Source organism: Anopheles ziemanni, chromosome 2 (genome assembly GCF_943734765.1).
Source record: "Anopheles ziemanni chromosome 2, idAnoZiCoDA_A2_x.2, whole genome shotgun sequence".
NCBI lineage: Eukaryota > Metazoa > Arthropoda > Insecta > Diptera > Culicidae > Anopheles > Anopheles ziemanni.
The window spans coordinates 40,236,822-40,257,110 of NC_080705.1; the positions used below are offsets into that span (position 1 = coordinate 40,236,822).

At 42.0% G+C, this 20,289-nt stretch overlaps 3 protein-coding genes and 1 non-coding gene across 4 annotated transcripts; 2 read left to right on the forward strand and 2 right to left on the reverse strand.

The window, feature by feature from the left end:
* The first annotated feature begins 1,604 nt into the window (after positions 1–1,604).
* On the forward strand, positions 1,605–7,057 carry LOC131287391 (store-operated calcium entry regulator STIMATE-like). The gene is made up of 6 exons (XM_058316439.1): positions 1,605–1,993; positions 2,981–3,125; positions 3,300–3,421; positions 5,286–5,473; positions 5,544–5,660; positions 6,643–7,057. Exons 1-6 carry the CDS (start codon positions 1,819–1,821, stop codon positions 7,027–7,029), a joined length of 1,134 nt encoding a protein of 377 aa, XP_058172422.1. The 5' UTR covers positions 1,605–1,818; the 3' UTR covers positions 7,030–7,057.
* On the reverse strand, positions 5,032–5,103 carry Trnaq-cug (transfer RNA glutamine (anticodon CUG)). The gene has a single exon. It is a non-coding gene; the product is annotated as a tRNA-Gln (tRNA).
* Positions 7,058–13,710: 6,653 nt separating the features above from the next.
* On the reverse strand, positions 13,711–15,751 carry LOC131290463 (N(6)-adenine-specific methyltransferase METTL4). The gene is made up of 3 exons (XM_058319615.1): positions 15,232–15,751; positions 14,655–15,166; positions 13,711–14,542 (listed from the first exon to the last, which is right to left on the reverse strand). Exons 1-2 carry the CDS (start codon positions 15,749–15,751, stop codon positions 15,000–15,002), a joined length of 687 nt encoding a protein of 228 aa, XP_058175598.1. The 3' UTR covers positions 13,711–14,542; positions 14,655–14,999.
* Positions 13,719–15,092, forward strand: LOC131290473 (UDP-glucose 4-epimerase-like). The gene is made up of 3 exons (XM_058319624.1): positions 13,719–14,537; positions 14,602–14,794; positions 14,880–15,092. Exons 1-3 carry the CDS (start codon positions 13,728–13,730, stop codon positions 14,951–14,953), a joined length of 1,077 nt encoding a protein of 358 aa, XP_058175607.1. The 5' UTR covers positions 13,719–13,727; the 3' UTR covers positions 14,954–15,092.
* Positions 15,752–20,289: the final 4,538 nt, after the last annotated feature.

Genomic DNA, 20,289 nt, shown 5'->3' on the forward strand with positions numbered 1-20,289 from the left:
TTTAGTTGCCAGTCCTTAACCAATAGAGGTCTTTGTCTCCAGGCTAGCTTGAGAAGGCCCAGGAAGCTGGATTCAATAGCCGTACTGGAGTAAATCCTCGACGAAGTGAAGAAAAAGAAGAAGAAGTGTTTTTCGCTGTTTCTACACTAGCGCGATTTGTGCGAAATTTTTTTTGTATGGAGTTCAGCCGTCTGTCAGGCGACGTCGCGTTTTGTGACGGGACGTCGCGCTGTAGTTTGGACCCCGTGTAACCGCAGGTCCACACGGCGCTGCGACAATCCTGCGACCGGGAGTTTCTGCGACACTTTTGACATACGAGATGGCCGACCTAGGCTATTTTTTGATTACTTTGACACTTCCGTGGTCGCAGAAACCCCGGTCGCAGGAAAGTCGCAGCGCCGTGTAGACCTGCGGTAATAAGGGTATTTTGTAGAGTTGTGTAAATCGGATTCAGATTCATGAATCTGAATGAATCTCTGCCTTATAAGGGATTCATGAATCTTTCGCCGCGAGATTCATGAATCCCAAAGACACACCAAATGGTGTAAAGTCACCAACCAAAAGTCGGTTGAGGGACCACCTTTTTTTTTTTTTTTTTTGGTCTCATTGTCCACGCCTATGACAGAATCGGGGAGATTCATGACAGAACCATGAAAGATTCATGAAGATTCATTAAGGTTTCGAAAAATTCATTAAGCTTTGAATATTCGAATCCGCAAAGATTCATGAATCCATCTGAATGAATCTTAGGTAAAAGATTCATATGAATGAATCTCGCCAAAAGATTCATTAAGCACAACACTAGTATTTTGGTCATAAGTATCAACAAGGTAAAGAGACATGAAAAGCTGTTACGACCAACCTCTAGTTCTAGTAATCTTGGTACTGGCTAGACCTTTTTGTCCTGCATGGACCTTGGTTCTGAAAATGATGTTACTTCGTTGAATTAACCTTGGTTCGACGTCAAAAAACGAGACTCGATTTAGCGCAGTGGAATCGTGGATAGTAAATTTAAGCATCGCTTAGCGTAAAGTACCGTACCGTAGAGCATAATAATGAACTGAACAGACACAAACCTGTGCGAGCCAGCTTTCTGGGCATTGAAAAAGAAGCCCCATCCGAAAACGTCCCTCGCGAGCAAATGTTCTTTGTTCCTGCCACGGTGGTGCATCTTCAATCGCGAGATGCGAACTCGCCCTTCGCTTCGTAGTGAAACTCGTTGCATGCTCTAGATATAGTGCTGTAGTCCTGTGTGCTGACGTTGTGTATCAAAATTTCGAAACGCTTCCTCGCTGCTAGAACGAAGTGGCGAACACATTCCATTCCATTTCCAAATGGTTGCAGGATCCAGAACGCCGTCAGTCCAGGGTTTTGCTCTTCGTATGTCATACGTCGGATGTGTTTCTTCTGCGAAAGTGTCGGATCAAGTGGGATAGCAAAAGAAAAGTGCCTTGTTGCCCCGTGCCATATCGGAGCAGATTTTTGTTTGTTGCTTGCTCGTTTGGTTGCTCTGGGTTCCGGTTCCTAGTGTGAGGTGTTACTTTCAATCCCTCCATGTTTGACGGTGTATCTGCTTCATCCCAGTCTGTAAATGATCACACGAATTGAAGCTGCGATATAATCATTTTTGAGTGCGTAGTTGGTGTGTGGTTGTTCTTCTATCGAAGCTCGTTAAAAGTGAAGCCCGCAAGAAAGTCATTTTAAATACCATTCGCCATACCTCGTCGTCCACGAAGCCCTGGATCGTTCAAACTAAGTAGTGTGCTCCTGTTTTCACAATCCTCCTCCCTGCACCCATCGTAACAACTCGCGTTATCAATGAATACTTCCGCGGTGGTGTTGGAAGGACTGGCGGATCCAGGAACATCCCTCGTTGCCGGGGAAGGCAACACGGAATGGCAAACGCTTCACTGCAGCAAAGATGCGTTGACAGATTTGTTCGGCTGGTTTCTCCAGGGAATATTGGCCACGCTCGCCTTCACCTGTCTTATCGGTAAGTTTCCGACTGACGGCACCCCCGTGTTACGTGTTTGCTAATTGGATTGTTTCTTAGCTGCAAAATTACCCTCATGGCGTAGTAATTGCGGTGCCGAAAGTAAACGGAGTCCGCTGGCCGTTCTTCCGGGTGTTCGGAAGATTGTGACTGCAGCAGAGCTGGCGCCGATGGTTTGTTGAAACGTTACCATGGCAATTTGTTGATCTTCACGAAACCGAAGCGAACAGGTTTGCACTCGGTTTGATCTCGTTGCGAAGGTTAAACAAATGGTCAGCGAAGAGAATGTCATTGAAAAGATCTTGTGCAGCCTCGAACGAAAACATTGATGTAGCTGGAATATGCTGGAAAGAATCTCCGCTCCACTGGCGTGAGAAGAAAACAGTAACTTGAACCTTCAGTTACACAGCTCAGATAAAGCAATGAATCTACGGCCGATTAGATAATTTCTCATAGTTATTAAATCGACCCAGCATTCGTCGTTGTGAGAAATGATGTGCATAGAACTTCCATCGGAGTATTTTGATTCAAGCTTCTGAAGCAGAATTGAAAAAAACGTGCTGTTTTGAAAGTAAGGTTTAAAGAGGATTGATAGTTTATAGAATTGAGGCAAGAGTCACTGGGAAACTTTGATTCAGAACGAATTTTAGAAAAAGATTCCTAAATGTTTCATGATTCTACATTCAACATTTTAGGTATAGATTCATCATTGAGTTTGGCGTTTGAATAAAAGACATTGTCTAATTTGTTGCCATCTAACTTTATGGGGTGGAAAAACATACACAGTCCGAAGTAGGGTAAATAAATAATGACTGAATACTGCACCAAATGGCCAGCAGGTACTTTCTTCTGTCAGACAAATGAACAAATGAAAGTGATGCATTTTGGCGCCCTTACCCGCCACCTAAACGCTGCAATTAACCGTGCGGTACCCGGCGCTTTGCTTCCCTTTATTAACTATAGTGCGCTTCTATCTTTCACTTTCAGCTAAACGGTTCTGCGAACCGCAGTACAATCGGCGCTCGTGGGAAACCTGGTGGTATGACACGTCCAAGCAGGGCATCGGCGCCCTCGTGATCCACATGGCGAACGTTTACCTGGCCCCACTCTTCCAAGGGGACCCCTGTACCTGGTAGGTAGTCGTAAGAGCAGGACTGTCCGGCGTCCCGGTCGCAACCAGGCGACGTTCCATCCGCCTTTGCGCCAGACAATGCTTGCCGCCCGCTAACATCCATAATGCTTGGCGTTTGTCCGCAGATGTGTTAATAATGTGTTTTTTTTCTTCCTCGATAAAACCGCGAACCAGGTATATCATCAACTTCCTCCTAGACTCAACGATTGGTCTGTTTATTATTTACATCGGCATCAAAACCTGCCAGTATTTGGCGCGAAAGAAAAAATGGGATGCCATCAACTTTGGTGAATATGGTAAGTAAACGAAAGGAGAGGTGAAATGCTTCGGCTTCAACTTAATCCGCTTATAGTAAGCAAGATGAAATTAAATGTGATATAACATCATTTTAACGTTATTCCTCAGTTTTCTAAGAACGAAACCTTTAAAGATTTCGATGATGAGTATACAACTGAATTAAAAGGAAGGCATAGCACATAAGACAGGTTTATCAACGAATGCCCATAAGCGAGACGCACCATCTTGTGAAGTGCATGGATTGGACTGAAGCCTACAGAAAGCCAACGGTTGCCATATGCTTGTTGATCAGACTGCTCCATCGATGGGTGGTCGGCGAATAACTTACTGCTCGATGCAACGCCGAAGGCAATAGCGGCTGGGCCGAATATGCCCCAAAGCAGTCAGTAAGCGGGGCGTCTACGGGCCAGATTTGCCATCCTTGTTTGCAATTGTGATTACGAAATAGAAAGTGGGGCCGTGTGGCTTCGAAAGCAAACATGAATGATGGCTAGGGGGGGCGGAAAAAGATGGCCGCGGGTGGCGACTGTGTAATAGATACATTTACGCCGGTTGGCCTACCGAGGAGCCCGCTGGTGCATGTTCAATTTGATTACGTTACCCTACCAAAACGCACCTCATTTTGCCAACGCCAAGGAAGCTAGTGACCAGTGGTCGTAAAGGCTCGACGGTGGTTTCTCCGACCCTTACAATCGATGACGTCGATCACTGCTGATCTTTTATCGATTTCCGGTACACCGCTTTGATAATGTTGTATCATGGCGGTGTGTGGGAAACGACGCCAGAATGATACGTTGAATACGTGCAGAAAACTCTTGGGTAATTTTGTATGGTATTGTTTTTTTTCATTTTCGACATACTTCTTCATCCACTTAGCTTCAATTGCATCTGTTAACGACCATTATCGCCGAGGACATTCTTTGGCAGCTTATCTATATCGCTAGTTCTGGCGGAAGATAAGGAAAGTCCACACGATAATGCGATTACCGTCGGATGGTGCCAATGACGCGGGCTTTATTTGCATTGCGCTCACGGGCGGGCGGCACTCGAAAGGGGATTGTTTAAATAACATGTACAATATCGTAGATATTGATCTCCACATTTTTTTTTATAAAATATTTCTGTTGAATGAGTGCTACAGTATGCTTAAAGTTCTAGAGCAAAAAAATGGATGAATATTAAATACTCTCAGAATGCATGCATGTATGTATATGCAAAGGATGATATCAAAGAGATTGAATTTTAATGAGGTTTTAATGAAAATGTATTTTAAATTATGTTGATATTGGTACGATTTACTAGAAGCATTATATGTCGAGTTAAAATATGCTAGTAGCTGTTGTAATGGATTAATCTATTTTTTTAAAATACTGCCGAAAAGATGATTTATATATCTAAGCTAGCTTAATATTCAATATTATCTATTTTTGTTATTATTTTCTTTAAGAAATAGCTTCACGGATCAGGAATCTAATGAAAGTAGAATTTAATTATTTATGGTTTCACTAGATACAAAGAATCGTTGAGCTGAGAGAAGAAGCACTACTTAGCGCTGAGCCAGAGTCAACTTTTGGATTGGTTCAAATCTTTGAAAAAAGAAAAGATCATGAGGTTCCACCGAGACTTGAACTCGGATCGTTGGATTCAGAGTCCAAAGTGCTAACCATTACACCATGGAACCACGTTGCGAAAGGGGCGAAATTTACAAAACAAGAAACGAGTGGACCATATAACAAATTTGGTTAGTCCATTCTCCAAACTACCTGCCATGTTTGATGATACTATTAAGGAAACTTATTGGTGGAATTACTCGTTATTTTCGTAACTGATAAATTTTTTTGGTGATTTTTGTCATATTTGCAGGCGCTCCGAAATCGTGGTTCTATCAAACATGCATCTACGTGTGCCTGATGGTGGTCGTTAAGCTTATAACAACCCTAATCATCCAGTTCGACGTGTGGGACAACGTGAAAAACTTTGTCCTGTCCCCCTTCAAGGATCCCCGGATAGAGCTGGCCGTGGTGATGCTAGTAATTCCATTCTTTGTCAATGTAAGTGGCGGGCTTCTTCACTGAAATTGTCATTTGCTAAATGATCCCGTTTTCTTCCTTGCTTTCGCAGATACTTATCTTCTGGGTGACGGATAACTTCCTTATGAGACATACGCGCAAAAAGCGTGCCACCGTGGCGAGCAGCTCACACCATGTTCACGGTCGGGAGCATAGTTTGCTGCAAAAAGTAAGGGGCCATTTTCAGCAAAAAACTAACGAACTGTAAAGCCAAGCCATCTCTTGACGTGCGTTGATTACGTGCAAGTAGAATAGCAAGGATTGTGACGAAGTATTTTTTTTTTGTTTTGTTGTTGCTTGTTCTATCTTTTACCTTTGGCAACTCTCCCAGGCAGCTAGGAAGTAAGTAATTTTAGGACACACACACGCTCGTGGTGCTTAGTATTCCCCGCCTTTTGTAAGCATAAGATTGAAGAGGTGATAGAGAAATGAATGTTTTTTTTTACTATTTTGATTATACTTTCTAAAGTCGACTTCTTTCTAAAAAATACCACCAGGTTCCTCGGCCTTGACCTTTGTGGACATTTATATTTTTTCCCAATTTTCTCCTAGGGATTCCTTATTGAACAATCTATGATTTGACCTGATTCTTTTTTCATATAATATAATTACCATGGGTTGAACTCAACAAGAAACCCATATAACCAAGCTCCATGTCGGTCCAGCTAAGAATTGGTAGTGCCTTAATTATTAGTACGTAAGTGCCTTTTGTTTGCTCAACAATCGATTGTAACGAACGAATTTGATCTTTTCACAACATGAATTTATTGTTTCCCACCAACCAGAAGAATGAGTGAGAAAACTGTGTAATGGAAGAAAGTCCAAGGATATAGTCTGAAGGGGAGGATTTAAAGCAACTCTAGTAGTATTTGCAACCCAAGGTATCCACTTTTAAGACGAAGCTAGACGAATATGTGAGTTTAGTAGTTTTCTATTCTCGGCCAGTAGCAGGATGTGCTTGTTCGTTTGAATCTCCGTACAATCACCAATTGCCACCACCATCCAACTCCTGTGTCCATCCTTCCATTCATTGCCCTCGTGCGTTTGGGTACGCTCTCCCATTGAACTCATTCCACCCTATCCACCCCCCTTTCCATCTCTGCGAAACCGAGTAACCGAGCTCTCACATGAACCATCATACTCTTTTGCAGGTAAAATACAAAATGATACAAAAATCCAAACCAAATGACTCAGAATCTGATACTCTTTTGTCAGGCGATGAAGAAATTTTAAGCTTCAGTGCGCCCGGCAACGGTAACGGTGGTAACGGTGGGGGGACCCACCGGTCGGTAATGGGACGTCACTATCACCTGCAGCACCACCACCACCATCCGACGATAGCGGATGCATCTTCGTCGCTGTCGGCGACGACCGCGATGCACACCGGCGGTACCGGTGGTGGTGCCAGTGGGGGTTCCTCCTCACTACTCACTTCCATCGACATGGACACGGCAATCATACTGAGCTCGTCGTCGAGAACATCACCAGCCACGAGCCGGACGACAGTTCAACAACGCACCAGTGTCATTAACATCTAGACTTGTGTACACGGAGCAAGCACTTTCTGTAGAAACGTATGGAAGAGAGACGCACCAATCGTACATGGACAAAAACACAGCACTCTTAACCTCACATCACCAATCCGTGCACATCATCAGTCTGCTGCATATCGAGCCCGGAAGAGACACGGCCCGGTTTCCAGGGATCCATTCCTATGACTGCTCCCACTCGATTGAACCTTGGCAACGAATAGTCCTGTCCTGTATGACTTGCCAAAGAAGAGAGAGAGATATGGTACATCAAGAGGATAATAGATAGGCCAAGGGAAGAGTGTGTGCCCTTCGCTTCAGTTGTTCAAGTAGATGTTGGGGTTACTAGAAGAGAAGTTAGGAAAGCGATGGATGTAGATTGCCGGACTACCGGCTCAACATACAATACCACAAGGGATATTCCATTGAGATGCTTATAGCCACATATACACGTACGTAAAATTGTGATACAAACCTCTGAAACATGTTAGGTGTGAGTCCGTGCAACCCCAATAAAGGTGCCTGCGGTAAAGTCCCGCTCTAATGCCTGCAAATCAACGAAAATTAAACCGCAATAGGATGAGTGTTTGTTTTGGGTGGAGGAGGAATCTGACGACTAATCTATAATGGCTAATCGAAGTCAGTGAAACAAAAATTATGGGTCGGCTTAAGGTTGCACAGGCCAAAAAACCTGGAAGAAGGAAGAAACAGCTAAACCTCCGATTAAAACATTTATAAAAGACACTTCATGCACCTGACGGATAAATAAGAAGCAGAGTTGCTTGTTACTGCAGGTGAATATACATTTTTTCTTGATTTGAATGTGATGCTATTTAGCGTATTAGGGATGAATCAAAACCAGCTGATAGAGGTTAATAACGTGAGAAAAGTTACTTGTTAGAGGCAGGCCATTTTAACGGGACAAAAAAAGTAAGAAGCATAGGCAAAGAAGCTACGTCAATGGCGGGCAGAATTTTCTAATGTACAGGTGAAAATCCTGCTAACTATACAACGACGAAATGAAACACAGCCGTATCTTAACAAAAACCGTGCGAAAGAAAACCTTGGCTGAGAGGGTGGAAGTCTTAGACCGGTCTTAGGCATTAAGTTTAAGCTTAAGAGTGCGATTATATTAGGTGGTGGCGGCTGATAGGTTGTTTTTACCGCTTCCTGCTACCGACAACTCGTCCGTTACTATTGTTCTATTTTATATATAATTATACATCCAACACACCAAGTACTGTTTAAGACGAATCGGAATTGGAAAGGGGGCGCAAATGTAGGCTACGTAATATATGTATACACAAACAAAAAAAAGATGATGTTGAGCAGAGGAGCATAAAAGAATGTTATTAAAGAACGGCAGTTTATGCTCGCCAAAAATAAAGGAAGCTAGCGAAATTTTATATGGAAAAAAAGTAAATGTGCGAAAACACGATTGGAAAGTCCGAAAATATTCCCTTCTTGGATGTTTTAAGAACCAACCCCGAACCTGTTTTCCACACCATGGTCGAACTGGAATGGGGACAGTTAGGTCGTTGCCAGATTCGTTCGCCCATGGTAGATAAAAAAAAACAGAACACACAACAAACCACAAAGAAGGGATAAGAACGTTTCGCATAAGTGAAAGGTGAAAGCATTTCCAAGAGGCTTACTTTTTTGGCCACCATGCCACGATCGCAACGAACCTCTCGATCATTTTATCGGTGCAGTTTGGCCTGTAAGGACGTGCCCGACGTGGTGTTCCCGTGGTGAAACTTACTCTGAGCAGCTTGGCACAATGGTAGGGAGTGTTGCTCGTTTTGAACAAGAATACGATAGTAAGTGGTTCAGTGGCTCAAACGGTGCTCATGAAATTGACAAACTGTCGATACAAATCGGTAGAGATGATGTGTCTATCAACATGAATAATGTGACGGTTGTGCCGATAGAGTTGAAGTAAGTATTTTACATACAAACAAACTCAAGTTAATCTGTTCAATTGTATTTATTTGAAATCATTAGACAGTCTCTCTTTAGTGAGTTTATCATTACAATGGAACGGTGAATTTTATTGATGTTGTTTTTCGTTTTACATACAACTCCAATTAAAGACGGAAAGTTGCTTCCCTTGCACATCTTATATGTTGACCGGTTGGTCTCAAAACAGCAAGAGATTCATCTGGAATATGCGAGGGACAGGCAAAAGACATAAACAGATGTGTGCGTCGTTTGTTCGAGCAAATGCCTTTCCTACTGGGAATGTCATTATGCGTTTGGTGAACTTGTATTTTATTCTTCCATTAATTTTACCCAGTATCATCTTGCTTTTTTCCATCATCTTTTACGCGACTTCTCGTCGCGTTTTAAGATTGCTCTCGTATGAAAGGGAAAAATATTGAAAAGAAAACAAAGTAGAAGGTAAGGGATTTTTCAGAGCGGAAGGAATTCGCTTTTATTATGCTATTTATTTTTCTGTTACGAATGCGCTTGGAACATATGTATATAACATGTTACAACAAGGGTATCTACCTCACTAGATGGTTTATAAGTTTCGAGTTTCTGTGACTAATTGTGACTTCAAACTAGCTAACTGCCAAACAACTTCCTCATGGCTATGATAAAGTTCTATGCCATTAGAAGGGAATAGCTGAAGGGAGTTGAAAGTTATGATCTTTCAGATGATGGCAGAGAAGTTGGCGGATCAAAAGTCAACTAACTAGACCTGTTTATTCATCGAAACAATTTTCATACGTGTAGTACATTCTTTTATTTTTGCGTAACGATCGTAACTTACTGTGGCTTAGTTGTCGAAGTATTAGTTTATAGTTTTCACCTTTAATTTCCTTAAAAATCCTGTTTCCGGTATTTTGTAATGTTGTCGAAATATGTATTCATTTGGTAATTTTTTTTTTCTAACCGATTATCTTTTTTGTTGTGAGGTTATGAATGAATTAATTTATTTAAAATTGATACAATGAATTTCAAAAATTAGCCTAGCTTTACGGCAACAGATAAAACAGTAAAATTTGGAAAAGTTGAACAAATATTAAAAACAAATATTAATTTCATAGCTTCATAATAGTTCCACTTTTGCTTACAAACAACAATCTCATAAATTAAGCATTTTAAACCTTTTGATTGGGCAATTTTTCTAACATAGCAGTTGATTACTCGAAATGATTGTTTGATGGTTTGAACTCATTCAAGGTGAGCGATTAAAATAAATTGCATCGCTCCAGGTTTGCCGTCACCACAGTCTGCCTAAGTTCACTGGAAGGGAATTTGTCAGCCCATGATTCGTGCAATGAATCACACAAGATTCCACCGTACACGATAGATGATCTTGGGACGCACACACGGACGCGATTCTCCCGATCCGTCGCGTGATCCGTCGCAGCATGTAGCAGGGTAGTTGGTTTTGCCTGAATACCTAGCGGTAAAGCCGCCGTAAACGATGTGCGAGCGAGAGACCGGTACAGAGCAGAACCGGGGAGATTTGTGCGATAGCGCAAGCAAGCACGTCGGCGCACATTGGAAAAAGAACCCGCGCCGAGCCGGTCCCGCGCACCACCACGGCTTCCGGCGCCAATGAGAACTTCCCTCAACCACGGTTTGGGTAGGGTGATGATGGCTGGTGCTGGCAGCTCGGGAAGCAAAAACCTGTTGTAGCTTCTTCATTCGACGCTCAGTCAACGGCCACGTCGGTTGTGTCTTTGCCGTGCCGCCCCGGTGTGGTTCTGTGTGCTGCTTTCCGACGGGTGTGTATAAGAGAGTGTGGGGTCTAGAAAAGAAGAAGACGTGACTGCAACAGTGATCTTGACCGTGTGTCAATGGGGCGGGTATGGCTACGTGAAAGATGTTCGAAAAGACAAATGGAACAACAAAATTGTTCGATTGCTGTTTAGCCAAATTGAACAACCCTTCGACTGATAACACGTGATGATAAACATTTGCTCGCTCCTACAGCATAGGCTGTTAAATATGTTTGTGTTCCGACACGCCATCCACATCTGCCGTCAGTCTGTAAGAACAGCCGAGAAAACACGCCAAAGATTTTCGTATATCGAACCCGTGTAGTGAAGGCAGCGTGGAAACTGGAAACAATACCGTTCTGAGATGGAGAACATCCCCTCCACAAAGCGTGAAGAAATGAGGTCCGATAACGGTTCTTGCATGGCGCGTAGAAAACTAGTCGTAACAACCTGTTCTTTGGAAGGGATTTTGTTTTGTAAATCTCCTTTCCTCTAGTAAAACGTGCCGTCATAAATTACGGACATCTTCTTCATGTTGCCTGGGCGCCATATGTGCAAATCAATTCAATGCACCAAAACGCGAGTGTGAATGTGCTTTCCAGCGTGTTTCTTGTGGGCATTCATGTTCCGTCGGCTTGACAGCGTGGCATTATTGGGAGCACGAGCTGAAGATGAACCAGATTTAATGGTTGACCTTGGGAAAGTCCGAACCTGTGCGGCAGCGAACGTAAAGTTTAGCTGTACACTTTACAAACCCCTAGAAGAACAAAAAAAAACAATAATGACTACAATCGGAATGCCACAAGCGAAGATAAAGCATGCCGCCGACATATCGCGGAATTGAAAAATGATGTTTTCCGCAGCCGTTTCTAACCTTTTACCACCAACAAATAATCTTGTCGCTCGAAACCGGTCGGTTGGCTGTGTGGTAAAAGATAAAACTTACGTAAAAAAAAAGAAACTAAAACAAATTGCGTGTGCGTCCACAAACACCGCGCTGACCCAAAATTCCAAATGCCACACACATAAGTGCTTTCCCAGTGGTTTGTGCCCCTTTTCCATTGCGTGCTGCTGCGCCACCTTGTTGGCGTCATTTGCATTTGAGGGCTACACACTTTCCGACGACGATTGGCGTCGCGGGATTCGCAAAAACAGGTTCATCCGGAAACGAACGGCCGAACAGGCAACCTGCTTGCTGGCATGCCACGGAACGCTAGATGTTCGAAACGTGCGACATTTCATGATGGAACAAAGACAACCATTAATGTGATTGCTCGCTACCGAGCGGGTAATTAGGCATCACGTACTTGTAATATCTAACAACGAGTGATTGATGGTGAGACCTTGACTTTGATGCGACCAGTGACCTTCGATTTTGGTGCCATAAAGAAACACAACCATATCCTTGGCTACTGGATCTACTGGAATTTTTGCTTCAAGCGTGGAAGAATGATACAAACAAACCATGTTCAAGTTCAATGTCGAATTGTTTGTTAATCGGTCCATCGGTCGATATTAATTCGATTCCGTTGGATGTGTTGCGCAAAGACAAGACGTTCTTACGCAACAAGCATTCACTGTGGACGGACAAGTTTGTTTAATATTTTACTCGCTCTCTGTGAGAACCTACATTTCTTTACGGCCTGTGTATTTCTTTACGGCTTAGAATTTAGGCAAGCATGTATTGTACGGCTAAGGATGACAAACATTGCCTTCTGAAGTGCATATGCTATCGTTAAATCTCCAATGGTGGGCGAGTAAACAATAAACATTTTTCATTACACAAGTTCATTGACAATCAGGTTCGCTGGCCTTTCTTCGGAGCGGAATGGAGCGGAATTCCAACGCATCTTCTTGATCTAACGGCGACAGAAACCTGTTTGATTTTGCCGTTCATTTCTGTTCGCTGACGAACATGTTCTCGATCACGTATTTGTTTGCTGCGGTGATTAGTACCTAGGCAGATTACCGTAAGCTCGCAAGAAAAGTTCAACGAAATTACGTCAGGTGATCACATGGACCGTGCATGTGTTTTTCCCTTAGAGATTTTTCACTCGCGAAAGCTCATGTTTCGAATATAATTCAACACTTTTCAATTCCACCACATAGTTGAATATATTAATAGCCGCTGCATCATTAGAATATATTTATTAAATAATTAATTCAATTATTTTATTCAAGACACTGTGGGTGTGCTAGAAATAACGTGGCCGGCCTAGACAGGCTAGCGCTAAACCAGCCGATTGTTATAAACTTCATCCTGCTATTGTAATCGTTTTAAAAAAAACCAAATTGTTTTACCTTCACCTGTTCATCCAAAATTACCGCTTCTATTCGACTATGTGTGTGATTCGAGGTACAATAATAGCTAAGGGAATGTGAGAGTTATGAAAAAACTCAATCCTTAGAGTGGATAAAACCGAACAGACACATAGAAGAAATACTAGGAGCAGCATTTCCGACAAAAAAAGAATAAAGTAACGGACAAAGCTCTGTTCCCAGTTGAAGTGCAACAGAACACTACGACAGCATGAAACGACTGAAAGTTTATTAATTTTTACAATATTTATGTAACTCTCCAAAAAAATTCCAGTAGTTGAGTATCTACGACCAAAGATATCAGTACTAAAATACGGAAAATTCAAACTTCTATGCAACATGTATGAACTACACAGGTAGATGGTTGTATATGTGAAGGGTGAAATTTTTTGGAACCTCAAATTAATATACTTAATGAATTTTTAAAATTATAAAAATTACACAGGATTTTGGAAAATACCCTCAAGTATTTTCACTGAAAATTTCAAATCGATGCCGCATCTCAATAAAAAGATATTTGCTCTAAAGTGCAGGCAGATTTTACATTTGATTTCATAAGAATGATTTTACATTTGAAGTATGAATAACATAATGGTTTCACATACCTTTTTGCGTCCATTTTCGTTTCTTTTTTCCAGTTCCACCATTATCGACATGACGGGTGAGCACAAAGGAACCGTCCTGGTGACGGGCGGTGCCGGATATATCGGTTCGCATACGGTCGTATCGCTGCTCGAGGCCGGCTACAGTGTGGTTGCTCTGGACAACTTCACCAACTCGGTCAACTCGGCCAAAAATGAATCCGTCGCTCTCCAGCGAGTTGAGCAGATCACCGGTAAGAAGGTCCATTTCTATCGGTGCGATCTGCTCGACAAGGACGCCCTCGAGCGAATCTTCGCTGCGCACCACATTGACTCGGTGATCCATTTTGCTGCACTGAAAGCGGTCGGCGAATCGATGACCAACCCGCTGCTGTACTACAAGAACAATATGATCGGCATGATCAACCTGCTGGAGGTGATGGACAGTCTGGGCATTTACCGGATGGTCTTCTCGAGCTCGTGCACGGTGTACGGCGAGCCGGAGCGATTACCGATCACCGAGGAGAACCCGACCGGAAACGTTACCAACGTGTACGGGCGCACGAAGTACTTCATCGAGGAAATGCTGAAGGATGCGGTGCGAGCCGACCCGAAGTGGAACATTATTGCCCTGCGCTACTTCAACCCGGTCGGGGCACACAAGTCGGGCCGTATCGGGGAAGATCCGACGAAGCAGTTCACCAACCTGATGCCGTACATCAGCCAGGTAGCGATCGGAAAGAAGGATGTGCTGACCATCTTCGGTAACGATTACGACACACCGGACGGAACGGGAGTGCGGGACTACGTGCACGTGATGGATCTGGCCAGTGGACACGTGGCCGCTTTGAATAAACTAGACAAGGAGCACCTCGGTCTGAAAGTATGCTGGTAGAAAACCTGGTGATAAGGTATTACATTTAATCAAGCTTCCTTGCTATTTATAGATGTACAACCTTGGCACCGGAAAAGGCATATCGGTATTGGAGCTTATACAAACCTTCGAGCGGGTGAACAAAGTAAAAATTCCTTACGTTGTTGAAGCCCGCCGTGCAGGTGATATCTCGTCCATGTTCGCAAACGCCACCCTCGCCGAAACCGAACTTGGATGGAAAGCAGTACACAGCGTCGAAGAGATGTGTAAGTACACTTTAACTGCATGTGATGCACATTAACAGTCCGTGGAAATCACTCCGTAATACTTTGACTCTGCTTCAATTTGTAGGTGAAGATTTTTGGCGATGGCAAACGATGAACCCCAGCGGCTACAAAACGGAACAAGCGAACGGCCACCACTAGAAGTTGGAATGAGTCCGCACATTCACAATTTGTTCTATTTATTATTTTATATGCAACCAAGCACATTTTTCTCCTCCATGGCCAGTTCGTAAAGACGTTTGTTTTGCAATTTTAACACTTCCATTCCGTACGAGGTGCAACCAGTGTAGAGGCTTCGAGCGAATAACTCCAAGCAAGATGATGCTTTCGGTAGGAATTTTTTGGTGAATAAATCTGTAATGAAAGACACATTTTGAGTAATAAACGACAATAATTAAATTTGTCCTAACTACGGTTACCGTAAATGGGTGGTTTGTGGGAGTGTATCGCACTGGGAACACTGTAAAGAAAACATTCGCTGGGAATAGATTTCGCCAACGGAGAACCAGCAGGTAGGCCTATGAAAATTCGTTCGTACGGTTGTTTCTTGCCGGGTTCATTGAATTTACACACCGGCTGTCCCCCTGCGGTGATCTTTATCCAGTACCACGTTGCGACCAGCTCTAGGCCCCATTTGGGGAAGAAGTTTTTCTTTACAGCATCAATATGTGTCGGTGCGTTAGTACACCAAACAGCCACGAACGTATCGGCATGCAAATGCCGTTCCAGTGGTATTGCTTGGATATCCTCGTTTGTGAGCATCCGGTAACCAATCTTTGCATTTGCAGCTTTTACCCGTCGAATGTATTTATTCCACCAAGGCGGATCTAGCAATATCAGGTCAAACTTTTCGTCCTCCATTATGTACTCAGCAAACCGGTCGATGGAAGAGTTAATAAACTTTACGCCCGGCGGTATAAGGTAAGTTTCACCGTCCATCTCCGTCAGGATGGTATTGTTGGTAGCATTTTGACCACGGAAACAACGTACACTGTCGTAGTTGGTCGACGAGTTAAAATTTTCAACAAATTCAAGCGCCTTCGAGTTGGGTCCTTCTTTTGGAGGTTCCATCGTTTGCAGTTTAGAGAGCACGAATGCATGGTTGTGCAAAATCTGTTAGGAAAAGAGGTATTCAATTTATATACGATAACATTCTGGTATTAACAGGTGGTGCAAGCAACAAACCTTCTCGGTGACTTCATCAAGAATGCCTACAGTTTTTATTCTCTTGGATTTCTTTGCGAGTACTTCCGCCACTTCCCTGTGATCGTATGGCATGGTAATATCGAACAGAACATTGTTCAAACATGCTGAGCGTACACTTTTATCACAGAAATTGGTTCTATAAAGTTGAACTATACTTTGCGCATGGTTTAACAGAAATGCATTCTCACTTATCACAGCAACGCTTTCCATTGTTCAAACTAAAATTGTACTTGTTTATACGGCAAACACTCAAATATTGCTGATTTTTTTCTGATTTCAAAAATTTGACGTACGGAAACGTCAAAGGGTTTGAATGTAGGGTGACTTGGGGCACTAAAAAGTTTCAAAGGTTACGAAAGGGGATGATTGTGGAATTATTTTAGGTTCTTTTCTGTTTTATGCTGATAAAATGATGTTTTCAAACAGTTGCAAAATTATCCTGCTGTATAAAACCATACTGAAAGCAATTACAAACATAAAACATCTACACAAAAACAGAAAATATTTACCGACCTTGGGCATATTTCATCTTCAATAATGCATTGTATTTACCTTGATAGCCTTGTAATGTCAAACGATCGGCCGATGCTTTTTTCGGAATTTGCACGCGCGGATTACGCAAAAAGAATAAAGTGTCCATTTATCAATTTGACCGGTCTATCGGATCCCTTGTGCTTGTGTATTTTGCGTGATTAGTGACACTAGAAACTCGTGTTCGTAAAGTGCAAGTGTTTCATCAGCTTGAGTGTCCTGTTTAGCCCCCGGTGCATCAACGATTGCAACGAGACTCGGTTTGAATGCAGTTTTGAAATGCAACAGCTGATTACCTACCGCAAGGCAATGTATGCTGGTAAGACCAAAGTGATCCCGAGCGTAATGCTTAAAGCTTTAATTCTTTCGAAATTAAGATCTACGGAGATGACTTGCAGAACAGTGTGACATCATCACTTCATTTGATAAGCATTAGAAGATAAACACTACAACACTTTCTTATCTTCTGTACTTGCCGTTTTCACCAATCATTGAGAAGGTCGGCATGTCTTACAGCAGCTCCGGCGTCTATTCAATTGAAGTCAATTGAATTCGTAAATTATAATTAGAACAGAGGAAAAAAAAACCTACTTCCTGAAACAGCTCTCCATTGTATGGTATGTGTGGATTGCTGCAGGTCTATTTGTGTTTTCTTTTTGGCCATATTGTGATTTATTCCTCCACCGGTTTATGATATTTTTTTGCATTGATCTGTTAAACTCAAATCTTTCTGTTATTTTCCTTTAAAGGTTCTTACCATATTATTTCTCACAAACATTTTATCGATAAAAATATATTTTGAATAATCGTGCTTCAACGAGATGTTTTGCATCACTCGATCATTCGACTTTTCCCTTTTCATAAAGCTATATTTAAAAAACTTTGCAAGTTTTCTGGTTTAGCTGTATCGACATATGCAGTATTCATGTAGGATAGCGTGTTGGATGAACATAAAATAAACAGCAAAATCCGGGCCCACAAATCCAGCGAACAATCCAGACTCCACTCAACAGGTGGTATGTTTTTTATCATTAAAGATCCATGCAAACCATGCCAAGTATGCGTCATACTCGAGCACTGGCTATTGCATTGAACTTGAAAATAAATGAACCGAATCTATTGTGCACGATACGATCACATCATTCATTGCTTTAGCGCATGCAAAGCGAGTTTTTTTATGTACATTTGTCCATCAGTTTTGAAAGTGTCTTGATAAGTAACGTGCAAACTACAAATATGCAGCTATTAAAATGACGGTGCATAAATTAAAAATAAGAAATTCATAAAACCGTTTCGACTTTGCCGTCACCTCAAATTGGTATTTGATGCTACTGTAATAAACTAAAAATCATCAAAGCAGATGGTCATTTAATAATATTATGATTGTTTGATAATTTTGTTATTTTAATTTGCATACCAACCAGTTTTATAGCTTATCTTTCGAATTTTGAACTGTTTTCCTAATTTGTATTTATTCATTTCACATCTGCTAGATGTTATTCATGCTGCGTTAGATATTTCCCTATTTAAATAAATGGAATACATGCTGGCTAGTCGTAAATCGTTACTTTGTGTTACGTGTGACACTTTCCACAGCAGTCACACGTTCCCTCATAACAATCGTGGTTTATTGGCATCACACAGATATAAATTATGCTCTCTTATCCAGGATCGATCGGCATATATCGATGGGTGTTGGTAGACCGAGAAACATTTCGGGTCCGTTTATTATCATTGCCTATTAGCATCATAATTGTGCGCTTTAGATAGTTATCGAAAACCGATCCACAAGCGTCGTCTTGGACGGCTCACCCAAATTCCACCGTTTGCTTCAATATCCTCCAAGCAGCAACCATTGTCTAGCGTACCTCCCGCTGCTTACCGAAAGACGCACGTTCGATTCGAACAGAAAATGGGTATCATTTTCCTTAAAGGCATACATACAAAAATGTGCGCGGGAAATTAGATAGCCACCGGGGCAGAAACCTAATGATTTCTTGCTGGCGAGCCGATCAATGACCCGCAGCTTTAATGCATCCATTCAATCACTGCATCAAGAGCATGGTAACACTTGTGGGCGCGCCCATTGCCTTTGGCAAGGTGGGGTGTGCGCTACATTGAGAGGGGAAGAGGCAAGATCTCGCCAGTGGCAGTTTGCATTTATCTGAGCAATCAGTAATGGGTTTTTGATCCAATAACGTCTGGCCATCAGGGTGTCTGGTTTCAAGCGCCCCCTCTTGCCCATACGCATCTGATCAGGGATTCCTCTTCAGTTTTTATCAGTAAGATGAACACAAGGAACGGTCAAGACGACTAAGAATGGCTGGGGGTTTTAATCGTATCTGGTGCAACCGTTTTTTTACCCTTCAAACCCCCACCCGTGGTTCCATGAGTACAATTTAATTATCTAATCCATTTACTTCTCGAGTGTTGCTTTTAAGAGCAATAATTATGTTCTCACAACCCTTCCCGAAGGCAGGAAAACCGGCGTTTGGCTTTGCTTCTTTTGTCGTGGTCTCGATCGAGAGGAAGAGTTGTTGTTCGTCGATACCCACGATCGGTCCGGAATGGTGGCATACTTCGCGTCAGTGGCTGCCGTTGATTAATTTAATAACTTCGGATACCGTTTCCAACGACGAAGCTGAAACCCGATAGCCGTCGCTAGGTCTGGGTCGGCCCAATCGTTGGGCTTTGGTACTTGCTGCTACCGCAACCGCCTTTGGTTGCGTCTTGATCCAGTAAAGTACCAGTATAGTCAGCATTAAAGGGGTGGAATGAATAGTTCTTCCCTTAAACGGGCAGTTTAGTATCAATTATTATGAGTAAGTTCTGCTAACTTTTGAGTGTGGGGGCTGTGTAAGGGTATTGATATTTTTTGAAAGCAAACGGTCGCTTTAAAGGGTAAATCTCGCAGGGAGTCAAATTGTAGAAACATATCTATGCAGCACTACATACGTTTTCTAAAAACGTCTAGACACGTGAAAACGCCAAGTTTGGTTTAAAGTGAAATGTGTGCGTAACAAATACTTCGGCTCAAGATTAATATTTATGTTCTTTTTAATTAAATAATAAATAAATTATACTGCGATAGGATAAAATGAATAAAAAAATAAACAGTAAATAAAATAACCACTCAAAATATTTATTAATTTAAACCAAGGATTCATGTATCTTGATCCGTACAAGTTTTTTTTAGTTTAAAAATTAAAAAGATTGGCATCGGCAAACCTTGGAGTGGCTTTACCGATAAAATATTAGAAGTCAAATAGAACTGCTTTTTGCTCAATTCCAATATTTTCATTTAAGATTAAGATTTATCATTTTTTCATTTCTTCGTATGTACGGTTCTATTTGATCGTTGTTTATTCATTTTTAATAGTTATTGATTTCGTAGTCGAATCCATTATTTATCCAGTTTCCTATCTTGTTAGCTGCTTTAATTTGGCGTGAATTAAAGTCAGGCAAGAGTGTAATTTTCTATCGGAGGATATCAGGGAAAGCTTTTACCAAAAAAAAACTGTAGCTACCAAGTTTTGTACATTTACTTCCGCACCTGCATCAGCGTTAATAATACTTTCAGCTAACAAGACATAAACCTATGCCTTCGTTGTCTTGATCATTTTTATCTATTGGTATTCCTTGTTTTTTTTTGTACCTATCTTTTAAATGTGAATGTCAATGCCAAAATGTCACAGAACAGAGGATTCAATAAATGGATTAATTCCATTTAATGCTAGTTA

What these genes read in the sequence shown, in the direction of transcription:
- LOC131287391 (XM_058316439.1), top strand. Translation starts at nt 1,819, where the DNA reads ATGAATACTTCCGCGGTGGTGTTGGAAGGACTGGCGGATCCAGGAACA. An exon ending in CGCCTTCACCTGTCTTATCG is followed by an intron (nt 1,994 to 2,980) that starts GTAAGTTTCCGA and finishes TTTCACTTTCAG; the next exon opens with CTAAACGGTTCTGCGAACCG. An exon ending in TAATTCCATTCTTTGTCAAT is followed by an intron (nt 5,474 to 5,543) that starts GTAAGTGGCGGG and finishes TTGCTTTCGCAG; the next exon opens with ATACTTATCTTCTGGGTGAC.
- LOC131290473 (XM_058319624.1), top strand. Translation starts at nt 13,728, where the DNA reads ATGACGGGTGAGCACAAAGGAACCGTCCTGGTGACGGGCGGTGCCGGA. An exon ending in AGGAGCACCTCGGTCTGAAA is followed by an intron (nt 14,538 to 14,601) that starts GTATGCTGGTAG and finishes TGCTATTTATAG; the next exon opens with ATGTACAACCTTGGCACCGG. An exon ending in ACACAGCGTCGAAGAGATGT is followed by an intron (nt 14,795 to 14,879) that starts GTAAGTACACTT and finishes TTCAATTTGTAG; the next exon opens with GTGAAGATTTTTGGCGATGG.
- LOC131290463 (XM_058319615.1), bottom strand. Translation starts at nt 15,751, where the DNA reads ATGGACGGTGAAACTTACCTTATACCGCCGGGCGTAAAGTTTATTAAC. An exon ending in CCACAAACCACCCATTTACG is followed by an intron (nt 15,167 to 15,231) that starts GTAACCGTAGTT and finishes CTTTCATTACAG; the next exon opens with ATTTATTCACCAAAAAATTC.